Source organism: Aptenodytes patagonicus, chromosome 1, assembly GCF_965638725.1.
Source record: "Aptenodytes patagonicus chromosome 1, bAptPat1.pri.cur, whole genome shotgun sequence".
NCBI classification, from domain to species: Eukaryota; Metazoa; Chordata; class Aves; order Sphenisciformes; family Spheniscidae; genus Aptenodytes; species Aptenodytes patagonicus.
This window is the reverse complement of record NC_134949.1, coordinates 156,352,848-156,373,225: the sequence shown is the minus strand read 5'-3', so window position 1 is coordinate 156,373,225 and position 20,378 is coordinate 156,352,848. Positions and strand designations below refer to the sequence as shown.

Genomic DNA, 20,378 nt, shown 5'->3' with positions numbered 1-20,378 from the left:
CCTTAAAGATTTAGCATGTTGAAATACAGACCTCCTCTGTGGAGCACCCAAGGCTTTCTTTCAAAATGAGCAACTTCCCAGCCGAGCAGAGGAGCACCCATTACTGCTGACATGGCTGGTAACTAGGAGAGAAGTGGCAGGTGGGATTGGAATTACTCACCAGAAAAACTTCAATATTCAGTTATTTAATACTGAAAACTAACAGTGAAGGTGATTGCTGACAGTGGTTGAGGGTGGATGCTAAGCAGTAAGAGGTCTAAAACCATTATTGCCCATTTTTTTTCCATGTTTTGTTCTTCTCCCACACTGTTCTGTTTATATGGGCAGGTACACGGGCAGTGACTTGTGTTCACATGTGTTTGCAGGACATTTAGTAAGCTACTACAACTATAGTGGGCTACTAGCAGAGCATAAATAATACATTTGCTTCCAATTCCAGCCCAAGAATTCTTACCTATATAAAATATCACAGAATACTGTGAAAATTAATTTCTATACACGATTTTATGAAACTGTACAGATAAAACGAGTTTGAGTAACACAACCCACTCCCCTTAACCAAAACCAATTTCTAGTATTTTATCTAAATTATATTTATTAGTTACGTATATGATTAGTGTGAGATTGCTAAGGGTAGGTTTAGATTGGACATAAGGCAGAATTTTTTACGCTGAGGGTGGTGAGACACAGGAACAGGTTGCCCAGAGAGGTGGTGGATGCCCCATCCCTGGAAACATTCCAGGTCAGGTTGGACGGGGCTCTGAGCAACCTGATCTAGTTGAAGGTGTCCCTGCCCACGGCAGGGGGGCTGGACTAGATGACCTTTGAAGGTCCCCTCCGACCCATCATTCTGTGATGACTGGCACAATGTTACTGTACCATTTCCAAGCTTCACACATCAGCTGGCATTTTGTAGCATAACATTCTAATATTAATTTGAAGGTATTATTTATACATTGAAATTAGATTGCTGAAAACTAGCATTAACTGACATTTATTATTTCTCACTAAAATTTGTTTCTCTTGTCAGGAGAAAAAAAATCCTGGAAAGACAATCTGAATCTACCCTTTTGAAGTCCAATAAATTTATTTTCATATTAATCCGCTGTTATAAAAATCACTATTTATAACGAAGATTCATAATAATTTCTTTCCCAAGTATCCACATACCACTTCTGAAAACAGCTCGTTTCATTAGATTGCAAACTGCTCCATCTTGTGGTAACATAGCAGCATTAATACAGAACAGAAACATCCTTACAGCTTTACCTTCTCACTGGCTGGTTTCCACACTAAAAGAAATGTGACAATTACCAGAAATCGATGGCACAGATATATTCCATTTGTCTTAGAGACAATTTTGGTATCTTAACTCAAAGCAAAACATCAATGTGGTGGAGGAAAAAAAAAAAAAAAAAAAAAAGAGCCTGGATGAATCACTACATACATTGACCAGAAAGCACAGAAGGCTTATTTCCTTTTTGCCCACATTCAGAAAACATTTTAATGCTTAAAGTATAAGCACCTGTCACATTCAGGACACTCTTCTGAAATCTTGTTGGCAAGATAAGTTGGTCCACATTGCAAGCGGTTCAAAATTGGGACCTGAGAAGCCTGGCTCGGACACAGTTAGTAGGTAGGTGTTCAGGACTGCTTCTTTCAATAACCTTGGGAATGCAAGGGAATGAGAGGAACGGGAAGTTAAAACAGATTATTCAAATTGATAATCTGATTCTACTACTGTGCTGTTGTCACAAACCAAAACTAACAACCCCAATGAAATTTCCTTATTTGATTCTCCCGTAAGATACTTCAGTCCTGATGAATCTGTAAAAATGAGTGAAAAAATGATAGTCTCACCTTTTGATCAGCTTTAACACTACAGAAATAGTCCTTCTTAATAGGACTTAATAGTGTCCAAACTCCCAAATGTTGACATGTATTGCAGATGATTGAGAAGAACTTCATACAAGTGAAAAAAGTAAAAAATATGTAAAATTTCATTTTTTTCTTTTCAAAATGCTTCTCTCTTTTGGCTCAGTTTCAGAATTATAGTTGGAAGCCTGAGCAAGTAGCTATGAAGCAAGTGACCTGGTTGCACAGCATTAACTAGTATTTCTAGGGACTTCCCTAAGAAGTGGTGATAAACTCTAAAGCTTTACCCTATCTAAAATTTTTGCTGGGTCTAAACATCAAAGGCCATGCCCATACTTTTTTGGAAGGTAAAACACTAAGAAATCCTTTAAAACATGATAAAAGACTTTGTATGTTGTAAGTGCTGATATGCTGTCGCACTCTTATAGCTTTATTGCCCAATAATGAGGTAGGCAAATGAATATGGTCAAACGGATCAATTTTCATTGGTCTTAAGGTAAAAATTCTACTATTTAATCTCCTCCTATATCTTCTTCAGCGAGCACCTTCATTTAAGTCCATGTGATCATGTACGTTTTGTTATGCAAGCACGTCAAAAGAATCCTTAGGTACCTGTGCCAGCATGGATATTTACTGAATGCTTTTATTACAAGTCACAGCTTTTACTGAAACGATAGAGTTATTTTGCTACACACAAACAATTCAGAGTTAAATTAGCAGAGATGCTAATTAAGCCATTTTATATTTGCCTTACTGTAAAACATGTCTCATGTAACCCCCATTTGTTTTTCAAAGAGTTAGGTGAATTGCCTCGGCTGTTGAATTCAACTTCACAAGTCATAGAATCATTTAGGTCGGAAAAGACCTTTAAGATTATCGAGTCCAACCGTTAACCTAGCACCGCCAAGTCCACCACTAAACTGTGTCCCTAAGCACCACATCTACACGTCTTTTAAATACCTCCAGGGATGGGGACTCAACCGCTTCCCTGGGCAGCCTGTTCCAATGTTTAACCACTCTTTCAGTAAAGAAATTTTTCCTCACGTCCAATCTAAACCTCCCCTGCCGCAACTGGAGGCCATTTCCTCTCGTCCTATCACTAGTTACTTGGGAGAAGAGACCGACACCCACCTCGCTACAACCTCCTTTCAGGTAGTTGTAGAGTCACGTATTTTGATTGCGATGAACTACCTTAGCAATGAGAAATCTTGCCCAAGTTTACTGAGTACTCTCATGAACAGAGTTAAAAAGAAGGACGGAGTGGCTTTGGGGAGTAAGGAATCAGAAACACATCAGTCAAGGATACATACCCAGTTTCTGACCTTCTATGTTTTACTCCGTTCAAGAGGGCTATCTACTTGCTGCCCCCTCTTGAATGGTGCTCGGGAAAATAATGACCCATACAGATCACTCATAGCTGTTTATCACCTGTGGTGACCTGCTAGCACCTTTTGTTACCTCTGAGGTGTAATATTTTTGGTATAATCTACAGCAAATAAGAAGCAGGGCAGGCACTTAGAAAATCTGGCTGGGGAGGAAGAATTCCAAGTACTGAAATCTTCTAAATTAAAAGAAAGTTGGAAGGTGCCTTGTTGTTAAAACTACTGAGTTGAATTTTTTTTTCTGCTTTCTCCTGCTGAGATGAACCTTATACTCTTTTTTGCTGTAGCCCATTTCCTAGGTGAAAGATGAAGGATATGCTCTTCCTTGGAAGCTCTGTGTATTTGACCTCTGTCCCAGGAAGGAAGTTGGCAATAAACCAAAGCCTTGCGCTTTTGGGTGAGTGCTGTAACCACTAATCTATTTTGGAAGGCTATAATTATAGACAGGAGGTGGGCAGCACTGTCATCACCTCCTGCTTCTGATTTTAAAAAAGAAAAGTTATGACTGTATTTGGCAAAGAGTCCAATGCTATCTTTGTGCATTAGCCATATTCGGAACACGCCTCCTTGATCAGGCCCCTTGAGATTTAAGGGGTGGAGAAGAGTATTCTAAAAGATTAGCTTCAGCCTAATGCCTCCAGCTCTTTCTGCATTTGGGGGAAGAAGAGAAAAACTGACTCCTCCAGCGGGTGATTCAGAGCAAGTACCTAAATTTAGGTGCTCTGAATCACTCCCTACTTAACCTCCGGCGGCATCCTGGAGACGAGATTCCATAGACAAAGGTTATCCTCTGTGACTGTTCCTCTCTCAACATCCCCTCAACTGTCAGTACCATTCTCGCTAGTTTCTTGACTCCACCACGGTTTAGGTGGTGATAAATTGTCACTTATCCTCCAATACCTGTGAGGCAGATAGGGAGGCATGTCAAAGTTGTCCAAATACCTGTTTAGGAGCTACCTAGTTCCAGAATTTAGACAGTCAAGTCACTTAACAGACTGATTTTTAAAAGTTATAATCCACCAACAGTTTCATAAATCGTTATTGACTTCAGTGGAGCTAAGATGCAAAGCTGGCACTCAAGCTACTATTAGCGTTCTGGCAAATCACACCACAATTTTCCACAATTTTAAATAAAATTAAAGAAAGTTGTTTGTTGCTTTTTAAACAGAGAAAACATAGTAGTTATAATGGAAAAAGTCTTTATTACTAAATATATTTATACAATAGTTTTAAATCATAATTCAGTATGTTTTGAAATTCTGGTAGCATTCTGTTGTTCTTTAAATACTCAGACTTAACGCTTTTTCCAGGTGAACTTCCGTCTGGCTCCCTCTTGACCAGGCTTTTTTCGTTCCTTCACACGTGGGTCAACTGTTAGTAGTCCAGCTACAAAACACAGAGAAGCACCCATTTGTTTACTGTTATTAGTTAATATTACAGATATACTACATGTGGGGGGTTCAAGGCAGCCAATAACTTTGCATATGAATTGTAACGTCTAGAAGGATGTGGGTTCAGTATAAAACACACTGAAAGGAATTTCATCAGATCCTCTAAAATTTTAACTTTTCTTTAGTAACTGAACTTTCTTCATGTTTTACTTTATGAACCACTAAAAAAATCCCACATTGTTTTGTACCTATATTGCTTAAGCCTTTAGAGCAGTGGCCTCCAAACTTTTTTTGATTGTGCACTCCTATCAGTAAAATATTTTTGAGCATGCACCCCCAATATACGTGTATTTATTCATTTATAAATTATATACACTACTGAAATTCTAAGATTTTCTTCCTGCACCCCAGTGGACTATCTTGCACAACACCAGGGTGCACACACCCCACTTCGGAGACCACTGCTTTAAAGTACACCTAGTGTTTCCAAAGTATATTTGGCAACGTCCAAAACATGTTCAGAATTATGCTGATCTCATTACAAGATACCCAACTCATTACAACGTCAGTTTACAGGGGTATTCCTAGCAAGTCATACTTGTCAGTACTGAAAAACTATAATCAAAGAAACTTGTTGCAAAGATACTAGCATGAAGACAGCTTTACTGCCACGGATGGCAATAGAGTGAAAAAATCACAGCTGTTGTGCCAGTAATACACGCGGGTATCCTCCCTACTAGTCCAGAAAGAACATAGTTAAAAGCTCACTGTTGGTAATTCTGTATTTGCTGAAACAGTATGGCATCTAATCACTGAGAAGCATCAAATACTGCAGTTATCCAAATAAGCTCTATCTTACCTAGGTAACTTGTAAACTCTATACAAAGCAAGAGAGGAAAGAAGCTCCTTCAGTCTGGCTAGTTGCACGTAGTATGTTTGTGCTCATTACTATCCCTTCAAAGCTAACCTTCCAGTGTTTAAGTTTGAGAATGAAACTTTTTCAAAAACGAACAAGATGTGACTAACCAAGTAAAACAAAACAAAACAAATCTTAGTACCTTACAGCTCACTAATGCCTGATCCAGATTTATTTGTTAGTGAATATACATTCATGTTTTGTGATTCTGTGTTGAGGCAACATAAGCTGGTTAACAGACCTAAGAGAGGTCATGAACAGATGGAAAAATGCTCAAGAAGTCATTCAAAATGTACACAAAGGATGCTAGGAAACAAGTGAAAACAAATTTATAAATAAATGCAGCTCCCTTTCATACAATATACAAGGTTTCACTGGGATTATTTACTCAAATTTGCACTATCTGATCCTTAATGATCCCTGTATTAATTCCGTTAATTACCAGAAACACATTAAGAAACGTTGAAATAATTTCAATTCTTACCTTGCCTCATGAATTCCACCTCCTTTTCTGTCACGAAACTCCTTAAGGCTTTTGCAGACGCTAAACGTATTGCTCCAGCCTGTGCAGATCTTCCTCCACCAGAGACTGTGCAAACCATATCATGTTTTCCAACTCTGTCAAGAAACTGGAAAGGGAACAACAACTGTTCTCTAAAAATAAAAAATAATCATCATAATAAAAATTAAATACATACATTTATATAGTTACATGCTATGTACATTTCTTATCATAGCATATACAAAATCACAGTTAACTTTCAGGCAGAGATCCAGAAGGGCATTCACCTCTCTAATTTCCTACTGATATCAACTAAATAAATGGGAAATTAGCAGCTAGGAGCATATTCAAACTGCCAATGGTAAGTATTTTAAGTTCAGTTTTACAATTACTTTTGTTTCACTGATTATCTATAGATGCCAAGATCCGTCAGCTCTGGATATTCAAACTGAGCAATCTCTCATTCTATTCCTGAGCTCAGAAACCATAATATAAAATAAGAATCACATAAGGGATAGAAACCTTCCTATGTCAGCCTTATGAGAAGTCTTCTCTGTATCAGACTGTGCACATCCTCCAAAATCTGAAGCTTTACATGAAGTGTCTCACCTTGTTTGCTTCCACTATGTTACTGTATGCCAGAGTAATGACACATGCATACAATTTGCAAATCTCTCAGGAAACACTTACAGACACTGTTTATTTATTTTTAAAATAAACTGCAAGCCCTTTCTAAGTGGACCAAAATTTGAACTATCCAAATAGTCTGTGCTCTTAGTTTTTGCATCCCTTCAGAAAGGGAGAGACAAGAAAGAGAGCAAGGCTTACCTATCAGTTCTTATACTACTGACTCCTGAAAACAAGGGGGGAAAGCAAGACCAATTTTCATAAAACAGACAGTTATACAGAAACAAGAACATAGCATCAACTCTGCGGAACACAGCACCAAAATATAATTGCACGGCATGACTTTCAGTGGAATAATTTAAGTACAGTAAGAATACAGCATTTCATAGTGCTCTCACCTGTCCTGCAGCACTGGGAAGTAATGCAAAACATCTATTCCATTCACTGTAATTTTTCCAGTCCCATTGTCATAAACTACTGCTGTAGCTCTTGCAGTTTTTCTTGTACCTTAAAGGAATTTAAACCAATCTGTTATGAGCCTTCAATATTCTACACAACTTCAAGTGCCCAAGAATCCAAAACATAGCCCCATACTAGCTACTATGAAGAAAATTAACTCTATCCCAGACAAAACCAGCACATGATGTCACAGCATATGAAAATAAAGTTTGTTGAACACCTACGTTCACCCTAAGTACAATTTCTAGTAATATTAAAATACTTTATAAAATCATACAAAGGTACAGAAGTTTAAGAATATTCACATGGAAAAGGTTAACACTTTAATTATACTGGTATAAGCAATGCCTATGCATCATTTAGCATAGTTTCCTCAGAAATTACTACTTCAAGTTAGTTCTCTCTAAGTGCGTTAGCTTCAAGTTAAACCGTGACAAACTCTCTGTGCTAAAGCCTAAGACCAATCTCCTGTAGCACAAAGGAAGCAATCATTCTGATAAAGGAATTATGAAACAAGTTAGACATTTTTTCTTAATTTAGGGGGGTGATGGGGCACAAACAAGACTGGTTTTGAACTTACAAAATCTGATGGCTTTTCTTAAATAACATGGGTTGCATGTTTATCAAACTTCAAATAACTACTGTTCTGAAGACACTACTGAAAACAAGTGTGGATTAAATCCCAGTTTGGCACTCTCACATCTCCTTGTTGTCGCGTCATCTTGAAGCCAACCCAGCTAGAACAGAGCTCTCTAGCCATTTTGCCCCTCAAATTCTCTGCGACCCTTGTTCTTATTATCATCTGTTGCTTGCTGCTGAAGAACACACATCATCTCTAAGATTCCTCTTAAATGTACAGCAGATATAAAGTGTGTGCGTGTGCATATGCTTTGTCCTGAAAGTCAGACTTTCCTATCCACGTTGTTGCTACATTATTTTTTTCTAGGCAATTACTCACATCACATATCATACCATTCCTTCCACTATGTGTCCCTCCACTGAAAATGTAAACAGCCCGTGTTTAGAACACAGAGATTTTCATGGGTTTTCTCTAACATCCCCTCTGTCTCAGTACCAATGACTGATTCCCGTCTCTGTTCCATAATGCCAGCTGTGGTTTGTCCACTTGTTTAAAAAATTTAGGAATTCCCTCTTTGCATTTTCCTAGGCTGTTTGCAAATATCAAAATGCCTTGCTATTTACTCTTTGCATCTTCAAAATTCTCCTTTGCTGGACTGCCTACAGAAGTCATGATAAAGGTTACTTAGTGGTCTAAGCATGCCACTTTTATACTAAGCAACAACACCGTTACATGTATGGAATTCTCCATATGTGTTTGTGCTCCCCCAGTCCCTCACCCTTTATGTTCAACAGTCAACTTTTTAGCGGGCTGCAAACTTTTTAGCAGGGCCTGTAGCAACAGGACAAGGGGTAATGGTTTTAAACTAAAGGAGGGTAGCTTCAGACTAGATATAAGGAAGAAATTTTTTACGCTGAGGGTGGTGAAGCACTGGCACAGGTTGCCCAGAGAGGTGGTGGATGCCCCATCCCTGGAAACATTCAAGGTCAGGTTGGACGGGACTCTGAGCAACCTGATCTAGTTGAAGATGTCCCTGCCCACAGCAGGGGGATCGGACTAGATGACCTTTAGAGGTCCCTTCCAACCCAAACTATTCTACGATTCTAACTCTTGCCAGCAATGAAAGTCCTTTTGTATCCTACAACATGTAGCAGAACAGGGTCCTCTCTACAGAGGTACTACTGTATAGAAATACAGATAAAAACAAACAGTTGATAGAGTCCGTGCCAGAAACTTCCACTTTGTAACCAGACCATGTCATAACTTAGTATGCCATAACACGATTAACAATTATACATGCAATAAGCATATAAAATGAAGTAGTGACACATTCAGCAGTGTTGTACATACTATAAAGAAAGTAGTGTGAAGAGGAAAGAATTCTGCATCGTTACCAACCAACTTGAAATTATTACCTTCACCGGTGCTGAAGGCCACTCCTCGCTCATCATACTTCAAGGGCTCAATAACTACCTTTTGTAACTGCACAGGAACTTCTTTGGAAAACTTTTGTATATACTTCTCCTCAATGTCACCACATGGCAACATCATCAATTTTTGTAAGAGTTGAATAAATCTTGAATACTGTAGACAACAAGACTTCATTAAAAGATGCAAGTGTAATTGCATTTGTTAAAACTTTCTATTTTTATATAATTGATCTTTCCTACTTCACTTTTATTGATGATTTCTGACAAGATGACACTTTTGCACCTACATGCTGATTTAAGAACAGCATGCAGATGCATCATTTTCTGTGTGACTAAAGATACCTAGTTCTTTCTTCAGGCAACAATGAAACTTTAATTCAAAGCATAACCAACCCCTTTGTAATACAGGATTACTGTATTAGAATGAAGTTCATCTCACTTTTAAAAAGAAAACATTGAGGGGGGGTCTTCATTCTTTTACTATTGTTTTATTAAAATGGCAAAAGGAAACAATTTTCACCTCATTTTCAGTAAGTCAGCACGTTCATTGACTTGGAAATAATTTTATTTCACTAAACTGAACCTCTTAAATGATTATATTTCATAATATATACAGGAAATACCTATCTACCTATCTTTGGCTGTTCAAGCTGAGTTACTTTAATGTTTATGATTTCCTTTAAAACCGAACAATCAAGCTATTTAAAAATTCAAGAGATACTTGACTTAAAGGGCAACCTCTTGAAATAAATTATCCTTTGCTACTGTGTGGTTCTCCTTCCCCCTTACACCCCCCTCCAAAGTTCTTCAACATGTGATTAAAGAGTAAACACCGCTCTGTTAACCCATTTGTGCTAAAAGCTGGGATGTCCTGTTATGAAGTGTTACTGGCAGGAGCACTAGACAGCTGGTTGCTGGATATAAAGGTATGCTATCATCTAAAATGGGTTTTTCATATAGATGATATAACCTTATTTTTGAAGTTTTCTTTCCTTACAAGCTGTTATTAGAAGTATTTTTTCTTCTCTCTGTTACCAGAGTCTTCTGCACAAAATTAATACTTTTCTTGTAACCTAGCAATAGCCCCTGGAACTCTGACATCACTTAGAAAGCTAATTCTGTCTAACGATATGACACAGATGTGTGGTAAAGCCTTTGAAGAGCAGATATATAAAAATACAAAAATTTAAAAATTATAGAGGTTATAGATGAAGAAAGCTTCCAACAGTTTTCACTTGCAGAGTGCAAAGGGAAAAAAAATCAGTAACTATGATTTTGTTTAATAACGCACACGCCACAGAAAATTTTGTTGCAATGGCAAAATATAAGAATTTGAGCAGGTAAGACTGGTAGCTCATACAGAGACATTTCAAATACATTTAAACAATGTTTGTTCCTATAGGCTGAGGCTTTGTGGCTTTACATGCAAGAGGCCAGTATGCAAAAGGTTTTGGGGTTTGTTTTTTTGGGGGTTTTTTTTTGTTTTTTTTTTTTTTAGTTTACTGCAGTCTACTTTTACAGATGTAGAGTGTACAAAAACCAAGCAGTGAAGAACACCAAACTGTTTGGTTGTACAACTAAACCAGTTTCTGGCACTCTGAGAGGAAAAACAGCCATTCCAAATGGAAGAGCTACTGAAAACACTGAAGTCATAACTGCTTCCATTGCAAGCAAGATAGAGGAAGTCTACTGCATATACCAGGATGGAGAATTTACAACAGTGATTTCTAACTTATGCTTACAGACCACAATCTGCCTGAGACCTTTTCACATCACCCACAGACAAGGAAGCCATCACATCTTACTGTTCTGGATGACAAGTGAGCAAAGGGCACGTTTGCTGCTGCTATGCTATTTTTGCAATGATGCTGTCCACAGGACAGAAGAAATTGAAGAACACTGTTTCTAGGTGAGAAAATATTTGGGCTGCTCAGACAAATAGTGTTATATTCTCTGGTACTATCACATTTAAGCTTAAACTTCCAAAAGAAAACTGAAGCTGGCCGCATAGACTGAACCTGCTGTTACAAAATCTAATGCTATTTAGGGGACTGTAGGAAAAAGCTCTGAGTGAGAAAAAAAGTGTACGACTATCAGCATGAATAATCTTATTCCCAGAGATACATGTAAAGAAGGACTCCAAATCCAGACAGTAATACAGTTTGCAGATACTGGGGAAACTGCAAAATCCTCCTCTCTCCCACCATATTCCTATCAAGGAGAACATAATAAGAGATATCTGTATCAGACCACAGATCTATGTAGCTTTGTATCTTGTTTCTGATATTTGATTCTGTAGCCAATCACTAAGAAAAAGGACTCCTTATTTCTGATCAGCCTTCTCTGCGATTTCTCTATCATTATCATGTCCTTCTTAAGATTAAATAATCAGAAACTCTGTGCAGGTTTACTATTACACAAATCCATCATGTTCCCCATCTTGAACATTTACCCCTTTTCTACAGCAAGCAGAGTTTCTAGCCCTGTCCATTTTTCATCTGTAACTAGAAAAAATGACTGTTTATTTCTATTATAAAGTGTTACTACACTCCATTGCTGACTACATCATTAGATGACAAGGAACAAGCACTCTAGGCCACACAGTGTTACCAGGAGAAAAACTAAACTACGTTAGTAACAATGGAAAACCCTTAATAGTTCTGTACTGTGCTAGATAAAAAAACCGCGACACAGGTCACTTTTCAAGACAACATGAATGTGACAGTGCTGTGAGCATGTATAGACTTTATGAGAAGGAACAAAATTCTTTTCAAGAACACCTGCTTCTACATAGTACCTTTTCAGTATCCAAAAATGCACCCAGAGTCCGTATTTTTAAGACACAAGCCTCCTTAAGATTAGAAAGATTAATTACTTACTTCATCATCTGACAGTTTTTCTAACAACATTTCTTCCAATTCAATCTTAGTCAGCCATCTGCTGCCAGCCAGGTTTCTGTTTAAAATATCACATATATTCTCCCTTTAATTAACCATGCAATTAGAGTTACATCACAAAGGACCACACATACAGTCAGTCTTCGTTCAGAAATACATTTTCATTATAATTTCCATTACAAATGAATACAGATCACATTCCTATAGTAAACATGAGAAGGCCTACACTGATTTTAAAAGATCTGTCTTTTGAAAGGGATGGTGACTTCACGTTTTGAATTAACCACATGAAAACTATGAGTATCAGTTATGCATTATTCATATTATTGAAGTCCGAGATTGAACTAGAGTAATATCATAATAGTAAGCGATCTTCCCCACAACTTAGGACTTAGTTTTAAAAGCCTGCTGCTAAGAAAAATTTGTTTTACAAGCAGCAAAGAACAAAAATCAAAGGCAGAACGTTAAAATCAAATTCTAAAGTAAAAGAATTTTGCCTCTGGTCTTTACTTTTCTGATCAATACAAAAAACTCCACTAGCAGCAAGCATAGTCAAAGTACTCATGCAGCAATGACACGCTGTATTCTATCTACTGCGTAATCTTGACCTGCTCAGCACAGAAACTGCACTGATGATAGTAAAAGCAGAAATTTCTAAGAAAACAGCCTCATACGGAGATGCTAACACAAAGAAAAACCAATGCTTGAAATAAATCTTTGTGAAATATGCATGATACGAAGTGACCAACTAAACAGAATGCCACCATAAATATACAAGCCAACATTATCAGGTAACTTTAAGGCAAAGCTGTAACTAGTTTCTTACCTCTTCAGGTTTTTCAGAAACAATCTTAATGAATGCTTTCAGCAGCATTAAGGGAGCTGTGATTCAGAAAAGCACTCCTTCTGAAGGTGATTTTAAGTAGTACTTCTTCTTAAGTATGTATGTTAATGCTTTTCTGAGTCAGGGCATGAGAAACGTTTATTTAGAAACAATGCTGGTTTTAACAGTAATTTTAAGAAGTTTCCAATCCTGACAGACTCAAGTATATACCTACATTTACATATTGCTACTCCCAGTGAAATCAATGAAATCTTTTACATGTGAAAAGCTATAAACTTGAAGTAGTTCAAGATCAGGTCCTAACCCTACAGTTAATATTACAGAATGCGTCCACAATAGATTATTTTCTGGGGAAAAGAAAAAAAAACACACAACACCAAAACCCAGCCCTTCCCACCCACCTTCTACCTACACTTCGTAGATAAATTATCCAGGCTAATCTCAGAGGAAGCACCATATCCAGTGTGGAAAATAAGTCTCAAAAATCCTTTCAATTCTCTGAGCTTTTACAAACCTAACAGGGAAAAAACCTTTCAACTCTGACTAGCTTTAGGTCATTTTTCACATCAGTAAATCCACTGGCTGAGCTCTGTAAGGAGTCAGGTTATTTTTCAGCAGCGTACACCAAGAAACTAAATTCATTTGTTCCCTTGTCTGCTCAGAAGCTAACATGAATCTATGATAAAACATTCTGTGGGTCATAGGACACTATTTATATCATGAAGAAACATGAACTTCTGTTATTTAAGAAATTGAAATAATCTCAGCAAATTAATCCCTTCTCTTCCTAACATAAATAACAAATGGCTGAAATTAAGAAATGACAAACCAACATGATGTGCAACTGGAACAGCACATAAATCTGGCTAGAAAACACACAGCAAGAACAAAGATAAAAACAACTTGGACAGTGAAAAAGTAACTATACAGAAAAGCAGTAAATGCCAAAATCAAAACTTCCTAGCTGCATCCATTTCTTTTAAAGACTTGCTTAATTTAATATTCTAATATATCATAAAACCCTTGCAAAAAAATCTCAAAATAGAATATCAAGAATAGAGCCTAAGAGAATTAAACAGTTCTTAAAGCATATACCCATTTCAAAGACAATCCTGACTGTATGCACTAAGAAACGAACAACTGTAGCATCTCCCATAGCTTCTTCTGTATCTTTTCTGTCCAGTGGCTAACCAGCTGCAGAGCTTGCTGGGCATACCAGAGAAGTTAAAGAGGAAAAAGAAGAGAAACTAAATACAATTACTAATAATGGTGATATTTAAACAAATCCAACCAAATAAACTTTTCTAAAATTACTATAGTTGTTGATGATTTAGCTGTCCAAAGCCATTAGAAGAAAAATAGTGAAATTAAGTATTTTGATACTCTTCAAGTTAAACATTGGTAAGTAACAATATTCAAAAACTGTAATTAACGAAAGACTATTAAAGAGCTCAGCTTTAGGCCTTAGGATTTTTCCAACAGATAAACAACTTATTTGGTATTTTTAAAAGCCTTGTTTTCTTATAAAGAGTTTACCCCCTTTTTTAAAAACCTTTAATAAAGAAGTAATTAGAAAACGTCATATACAGAAACATAGAATCCTGGATATTCTCTACTTATTTTCAAATCACACTTCAGAACTTTTATATAGGAGGGAATCTTGAAAAGAGCAGGAAGAGATTGAAGAGCAAGAGAAATAGGTGGGGTTTCCCTACTTTAGCAGTGAGAAGTAAGCGCTCCACAAGCGCATGCTACAGGTAAGGCTTTTCAACCTGAAACTACCATACAAATATTAGACAAGGAATAGGGAAAAAATCTGAAAAGGTGTATGTGGAATAAGAGGCAGGTAGGGTGGGGAACTACAAGAAGTGCCAAAAAAACATATTGAAGCATTTTAAGAAAACTAGTATCAATATTCATTCTAACTGGAAGCTTACCTTTTTTCCTTCTGAGGAAGGTGGTCTTGAGCTGTCAGTTGGTCTTGATATTTCTGAACATTCAGCAATTTTTCATATGTTTCCTAAAATGTATATGGAAAAAGTATTTAAATTTTGTTATTTAAAACACGTTTATGTGGTTTTACTCTCCAAACACTTAAAATGCAGAGGTCAGAAAACAAGCAGAGCTCTGACAATTAAAAAAAATATATAGCAAGTTAAATCTAAACCAACAAACAGTTAGACAGTATATATAATATTTTCATATGCAGTTCAAAGTAATTAATTTTGAATTCTGCTATTTTTCCTCAACAGTGTTTGTTGCCTTCTTGCATATGCTTGAAAAAAAAAATCTCAACCATATACAGAAAGGCAACTACATTTGTATAATGGATGTAACTTCAAAACATACTGCACAATAATTTCATCAGTGCATCCACATTTTAGTTTGATTTCCTCAAAATACTGACAAGGTTTAAGATTGTAAATAATTTAATTTCATTAGATTTTTGTACATTTAGAGTGTCAGCTTTATTGGTAGTCTGTATTGGTCAGAACTCCCTCTTACCCAGGCACGTCTATAGAGACACACAAAGTTGTACGTTTACCATAATCAGAATTTCTGTTCTTTCAGACATTACAGATATATTTACACTGAATTTTCAGTATTTTTTTAAACAGTTTTCTCAAAATTCTTAGCTATGCTATTATTTTCAAACAATGCTGTGACAGTGAGATTTACCACCTCAGAAAAACGAAAGGAAAAAATATTCCAAAAAGTCACACTGAAAATATTACAGAAGAAACTCTCTTTTAATAAAGTATTTTCAGGGTTTTTTTTCAGTTGAGAAACTTTTGGAGACTATTTGGTTCTAAAATGTAACATCTAATACTCTGAATTACAACAGTGATTCAAATCACAAGTTAAATAGGAGTATCTGGAGAAATAATTATAAATTATATTGAAACAAAACAGGATTGTTGTACTACAACAAAGTACTTACATGCCAAATAATTTACTTCCATTAACAAGTGAAAATATAAAGCTTATAATCACCTTCATATACCTTATTTATATAATGAGTTTTAGCACATACTAGAGAGAAACTACAGTGTAAGAATTAGTGGGGACAAGGAACAATGGTTGGGTTTTTTTCTTTGTAATATTTACAAAAAAAAACAGTAAAAGAAGAAACGTGAGACAGCTCTGTATTGTCAGAAATTAACCAGTGAAATACTAGTTCTTACCATAATACTGGGATTTGCAACAGGATGCAATAAAATTTCTGCAAGTTTACATTTAAAAAAAGCAAAACAAAACCCCCTTGCTTAAACACCTACTGTTCAAGCTGATTTATCCACTAATACAAAAATACACCCGCACATATACTAAAAACATTTGTACTTAAAGTGTACGAACTAAGAACAGATTGTTATGTGAGCTGCACTCAAAGCATTTAAATAGGGACAATTCACTAAAGTCTTTGATGCGGGTCATTGGTGACATTTTTAACAGCACAGTAGAACAAAAGTATTTTTGGAATAACTCCACAGTATAAAATCCTGAAGTACAAAATTGTCCACTTTTCTTTGAGACAGCATAAGAACTCATATATTATAATAGTAGTATGCCTTTCAGAAATCCTTTATTTTTGATAGAGGTATCTGTATTAGATAGGAATTAGGAAAATTTTTAAACTTGAAAAAGTCTATTTATCTTCAAACACAGGAAACATCTTATAAAAGAGCACAACAAATCATATTTTCAAATATTTCCAAACCTCACAGATATATCTATAGATCTCTAAGATAACAAGATATGGTAGCACTACTTTGGGCAAGATTCATGTCAGATCACTAATAATCTTAACAGCTCCATTCAGAGCTGACTATTAGGCTGCAAAAATTATTGACTATACATTAAAAGCACAGACATGGTTTGGGTTAGAGGGCACTAGGTGTGCCTGACACCAAGCAATTTTTAGGCCTCTGTAGTCAGACATGAAAAAGAATCAGTATGGAAGCTTCCACTCTGGACTGTAGAGGAAGAGAAGAGAAGGGGGAGGAGGGCTGTGGCTGGCCCTCAGCTATCTGGGGAGAGCTCAGTTGGAACAGGCTTAGAGATTCCCACGAGCTCCATGACTTTCTGCATTTGGAAGAAGTCAAACCAGGCATAAAGAAGATATTTTGGTGTTAGATGATCAGAAGAGGTGCCGGGTTACTAGGTCTTATAAATGTATACGGAGGTTTTTGACTTTAGTGCTAGCCTCTTGGCTTACCCTCTTGCCTTCACGAGGCATAGAGTGTCACCTTCCTACCTGGCAAAAGCAGTCTCCAGTCTGCCTCCTCACAAATCGCCATCATCTTCACTACACTCTGGCATATACATTTATGTATTGGAATGGTCAGCAAAAAATACACAAACCAGGAGCTCAACAAAAACACAACTATATCATAGTTCTTTAGAAAAGGGCAGGGGGAGGGAATCACAGTAGTTACCTTAAGCAATTCTGACTATAGTCAGTCTGTCCTCTAAAGAGCAACTGAAGTGTTTTCAGGTAACATGACACAAGTTAAAGGAAGACTTAAGGTTTTTGTCATCGTATTCAGAAACTACTGATAAACACAGCAAATAAAATGAGATATGGGTTGCCACCCACTAGTTTTTAGCCGCAGAAATGCATTGTTACAATGACAAAGAAAGCTTTACAACAGCTGGAACAGTAAGATTTTCTTGAAGACCCTCCCTAGGTATGCCCAAAGAACACCAACACTCCACAGCCTGTTTAAGTTCCAAGAACATGCACTTCTAAGAATTAAAATGATCTCTTTAAACTGTTCTGGTTAAATTACACTAATCATGCCCATTCATACAAAGAACCCTTTACACAGGAGATGAAGTCGAACGACATTAAAAAGTAGTATTTTGAAATACTTCCAAGTGTAAGAGAAATGCTAAATATAATTTCCTGCATATTTCTGGCAAAGAAAGTGGACTTGGATCTCTTATGAAATAAAAATTTGGTCTTAAGTATTAAAAAAAATTTAATGCATGTATTTAATCTCTGTATAGAGATGAAGTCAACAGACTAAAAGAACCGCTCACATGTGAAGTAAAGTATGTGGATGAGCCTTTGCAAAATCAGGAATCGCATGTAATGCCCAATAATTTATCTGACAAATCTTCACTCCCCAACAGCTAAGGAAAGCTTCTGAAGACACACTTGCTTTTTCAAAGCTGGCAGGTGAAGATTTTACTAATCACTTCAGGATTCAATAGTCCAATTCATGAACGTACACATCTGTGTGTCTTGTAAACTCAGCTATTACACAATCAAAATAGCTGATTCTACAAGATTGGCTACATACTGAAACGCTTCCGTTTCTAATAGAGAGATCAAATTTCAGATCTCTACAAGGATGCTCTCTTTAAAAATAAAAAAATAATATTCTTATTTTACCCTGCATAAAAAAATTAGGGAAGAAATTAGCAAATGGAACCCTAAAAGGAGAGATTTAATGGGGAAAAAATTTTAACATTTTGGTTAAAATATGCTGCAGAGCCCACATTTTACATCACAGTTTGCATTTTTCTTTGCTTCTTACGTGGTTTTGACTTCAGCATATACTTTGGGGTTTTTTAGGTTTTGGTTGGTTTTTTTTTTTTTTTTAAGAGCTAAAATGCTCTATTGTTAGAGCATTTACCTCTGATCTACAACCTCTGATATTTCTAAAAAAGTACAAGAAGCACAATTACATAAAATTACTATTTTGCTAGACAGAACGGTATGAAGAGACCATTTCATCTTGTTCTGCACATTACAAAAAATATTACTCTGGAAAACTTTTAAGTTAAATGATGATCAAATATACTATCAAACATTTGTGAAGTGGTGTTTCATGCAATAAACATTCTTTTGTGTATCAGAAGAAAAATAAATTGTCCTTTTCCCTACAGCTAAACTTTATTCAACAGGCAGAACAAAGACAACAATGGAGTATAAAGCAAATATCCTTTATGAAAGTTCATTTAATATTCAAGACATAACAACATATATATTGGCAGTTACAATACATGTGAATATACACAGTTTATTTTTATTAAGTGGATAATATTATTTATTAGCATTAACTGAACAAATAATGCTGTGACCAGTTATATTACCAGCAAATAATAAAATTCAAGTTCCATATGAGTCTATGTAGTAATTAACGGCACACAGTTTTAAGCTAAATATTATGTTTATCCGATTTATTAGACTTAATGTAGCAATTTAAAGGACATCCTCAAATGGGATTGATTACTTACACTAGACTGTACTAACATACAACCCTTTTTTTTCCCCAGCCAAATTAATTAGCTTTGAGACTTCAAAATACATTTTCTTAAATACACATTAGTCTAATAAGAGGTTAAAACAATGTTGGGAATTTCATGCAGATTTCGGGTTTCACTTGGCTGACTAAAAAAAACCTGATTAAACCTCACTTAACGGATTTAGGTTTATAGGAGCCTATTTAATGAAAATATTCAGAAAGAGTCAAACACTCAAGTATCCTATACTAATGAAAAATGCATTTGTCAAACAGATTTGTTGGAAGGTGGTTGCCACACTGTTAGAAACAAGATGCGCACTATTCTTTTAGGATTTCCAAGGCAAGCTTGCATACTCTTTCTAACTGCTAGGAAGAGCTAAAAATAAACTTGTGCTCCTTGTAAAATTTGTAATTTCTTCATTATGATGGAATGCAACAAAACATCTTGCCCTTGGGTTGCTCTGTTTCAGCCAAAACAAATGCAAATGGCTTGTCAGATGACAGCTGTTTGATAGGCTCCTCTACAAGACCTGCATGCTTTACTTTTTTCCGTGAAACTTGGGATGAAAGGCAGAAGGCAGGAAGAGAATTAATGTAGCATACAGTCTAAAGGCAATGCTACAACCGTGATTAAGTAGAAAAGTTAAAAGGCACAGATTTTCCACAGCCTCGCTGTGTGCAACCCATCCGTGTAACAAGTTGACAGGCCTAGCGCGTCAGCTCCATCATCCTCTCCGACAGCTAAAACGCAGCATTGCATCCCTTTTCAGAGAAAATTTGCGTCTGCACCATGAAGCGTTGTACATTATTTCTTAGCACTGCAGGGGGCTCAAGTCCATATGGAACCTTCACAAATATTACCACAGATCAAACCAGCGGCGTTTCGAGGCAGATTTGACATACCTATTTAAATGAACAGCAGGGGTCCTCGGGCTGCCTCCGGCTGTGCAGGAGAAAACCTCTGTGGAAAGCCTATGCTGCAGCTCCATTACTCAGCAAAGACACACTCTACATTTATCATTCATTTCATTTCTGCCAGGGCAAGAAGCTCATTTGCCCAAGGTCAACAACAAAAAAAAAGAGGGGGGGGTTATTCTCCCAAAGAAATAAATGTACCTGACAAGTGGGGATTTTGTCCTTTGGGTACGCAGAACGCAAATATATATCAGATAATTCTAATAAAAACACTACACTCAGTAAAGCTGTGCACTGAATTTGTTA

General features: G+C 36.5%; 1 protein-coding gene across 2 annotated transcripts in view; it reads right to left on the bottom strand.

Annotated features, from left to right (window-relative positions):
• Positions 1-4,439: 4,439 nt before the first annotated feature.
• MRPS9 (mitochondrial ribosomal protein S9) overlaps positions 4,440-20,378 on the bottom strand; it is a 35,304-nt gene continuing 19,365 nt past the window's right edge. Inside the window, exons 6-11 of one of the 2 annotated variants that reach the window (XM_076359967.1) lie at positions 14,841-14,923; positions 12,042-12,117; positions 9,148-9,316; positions 7,092-7,200; positions 6,049-6,218; positions 4,440-4,643 (exon numbers count right to left, since the gene is read on the bottom strand). In XM_076359967.1, the coding sequence (XP_076216082.1) occupies positions 4,552-4,643; positions 6,049-6,218; positions 7,092-7,200; positions 9,148-9,316; positions 12,042-12,117; positions 14,841-14,923 (699 nt within the window). In that variant the 3' untranslated portion in view covers positions 4,440-4,551. The remainder of the gene's footprint in view (positions 4,644-6,048; positions 6,219-7,091; positions 7,201-9,147; positions 9,317-12,041; positions 12,118-14,840; positions 14,924-20,378) is intronic. The other variant, XR_012997155.1, reaches the window with a different exon arrangement.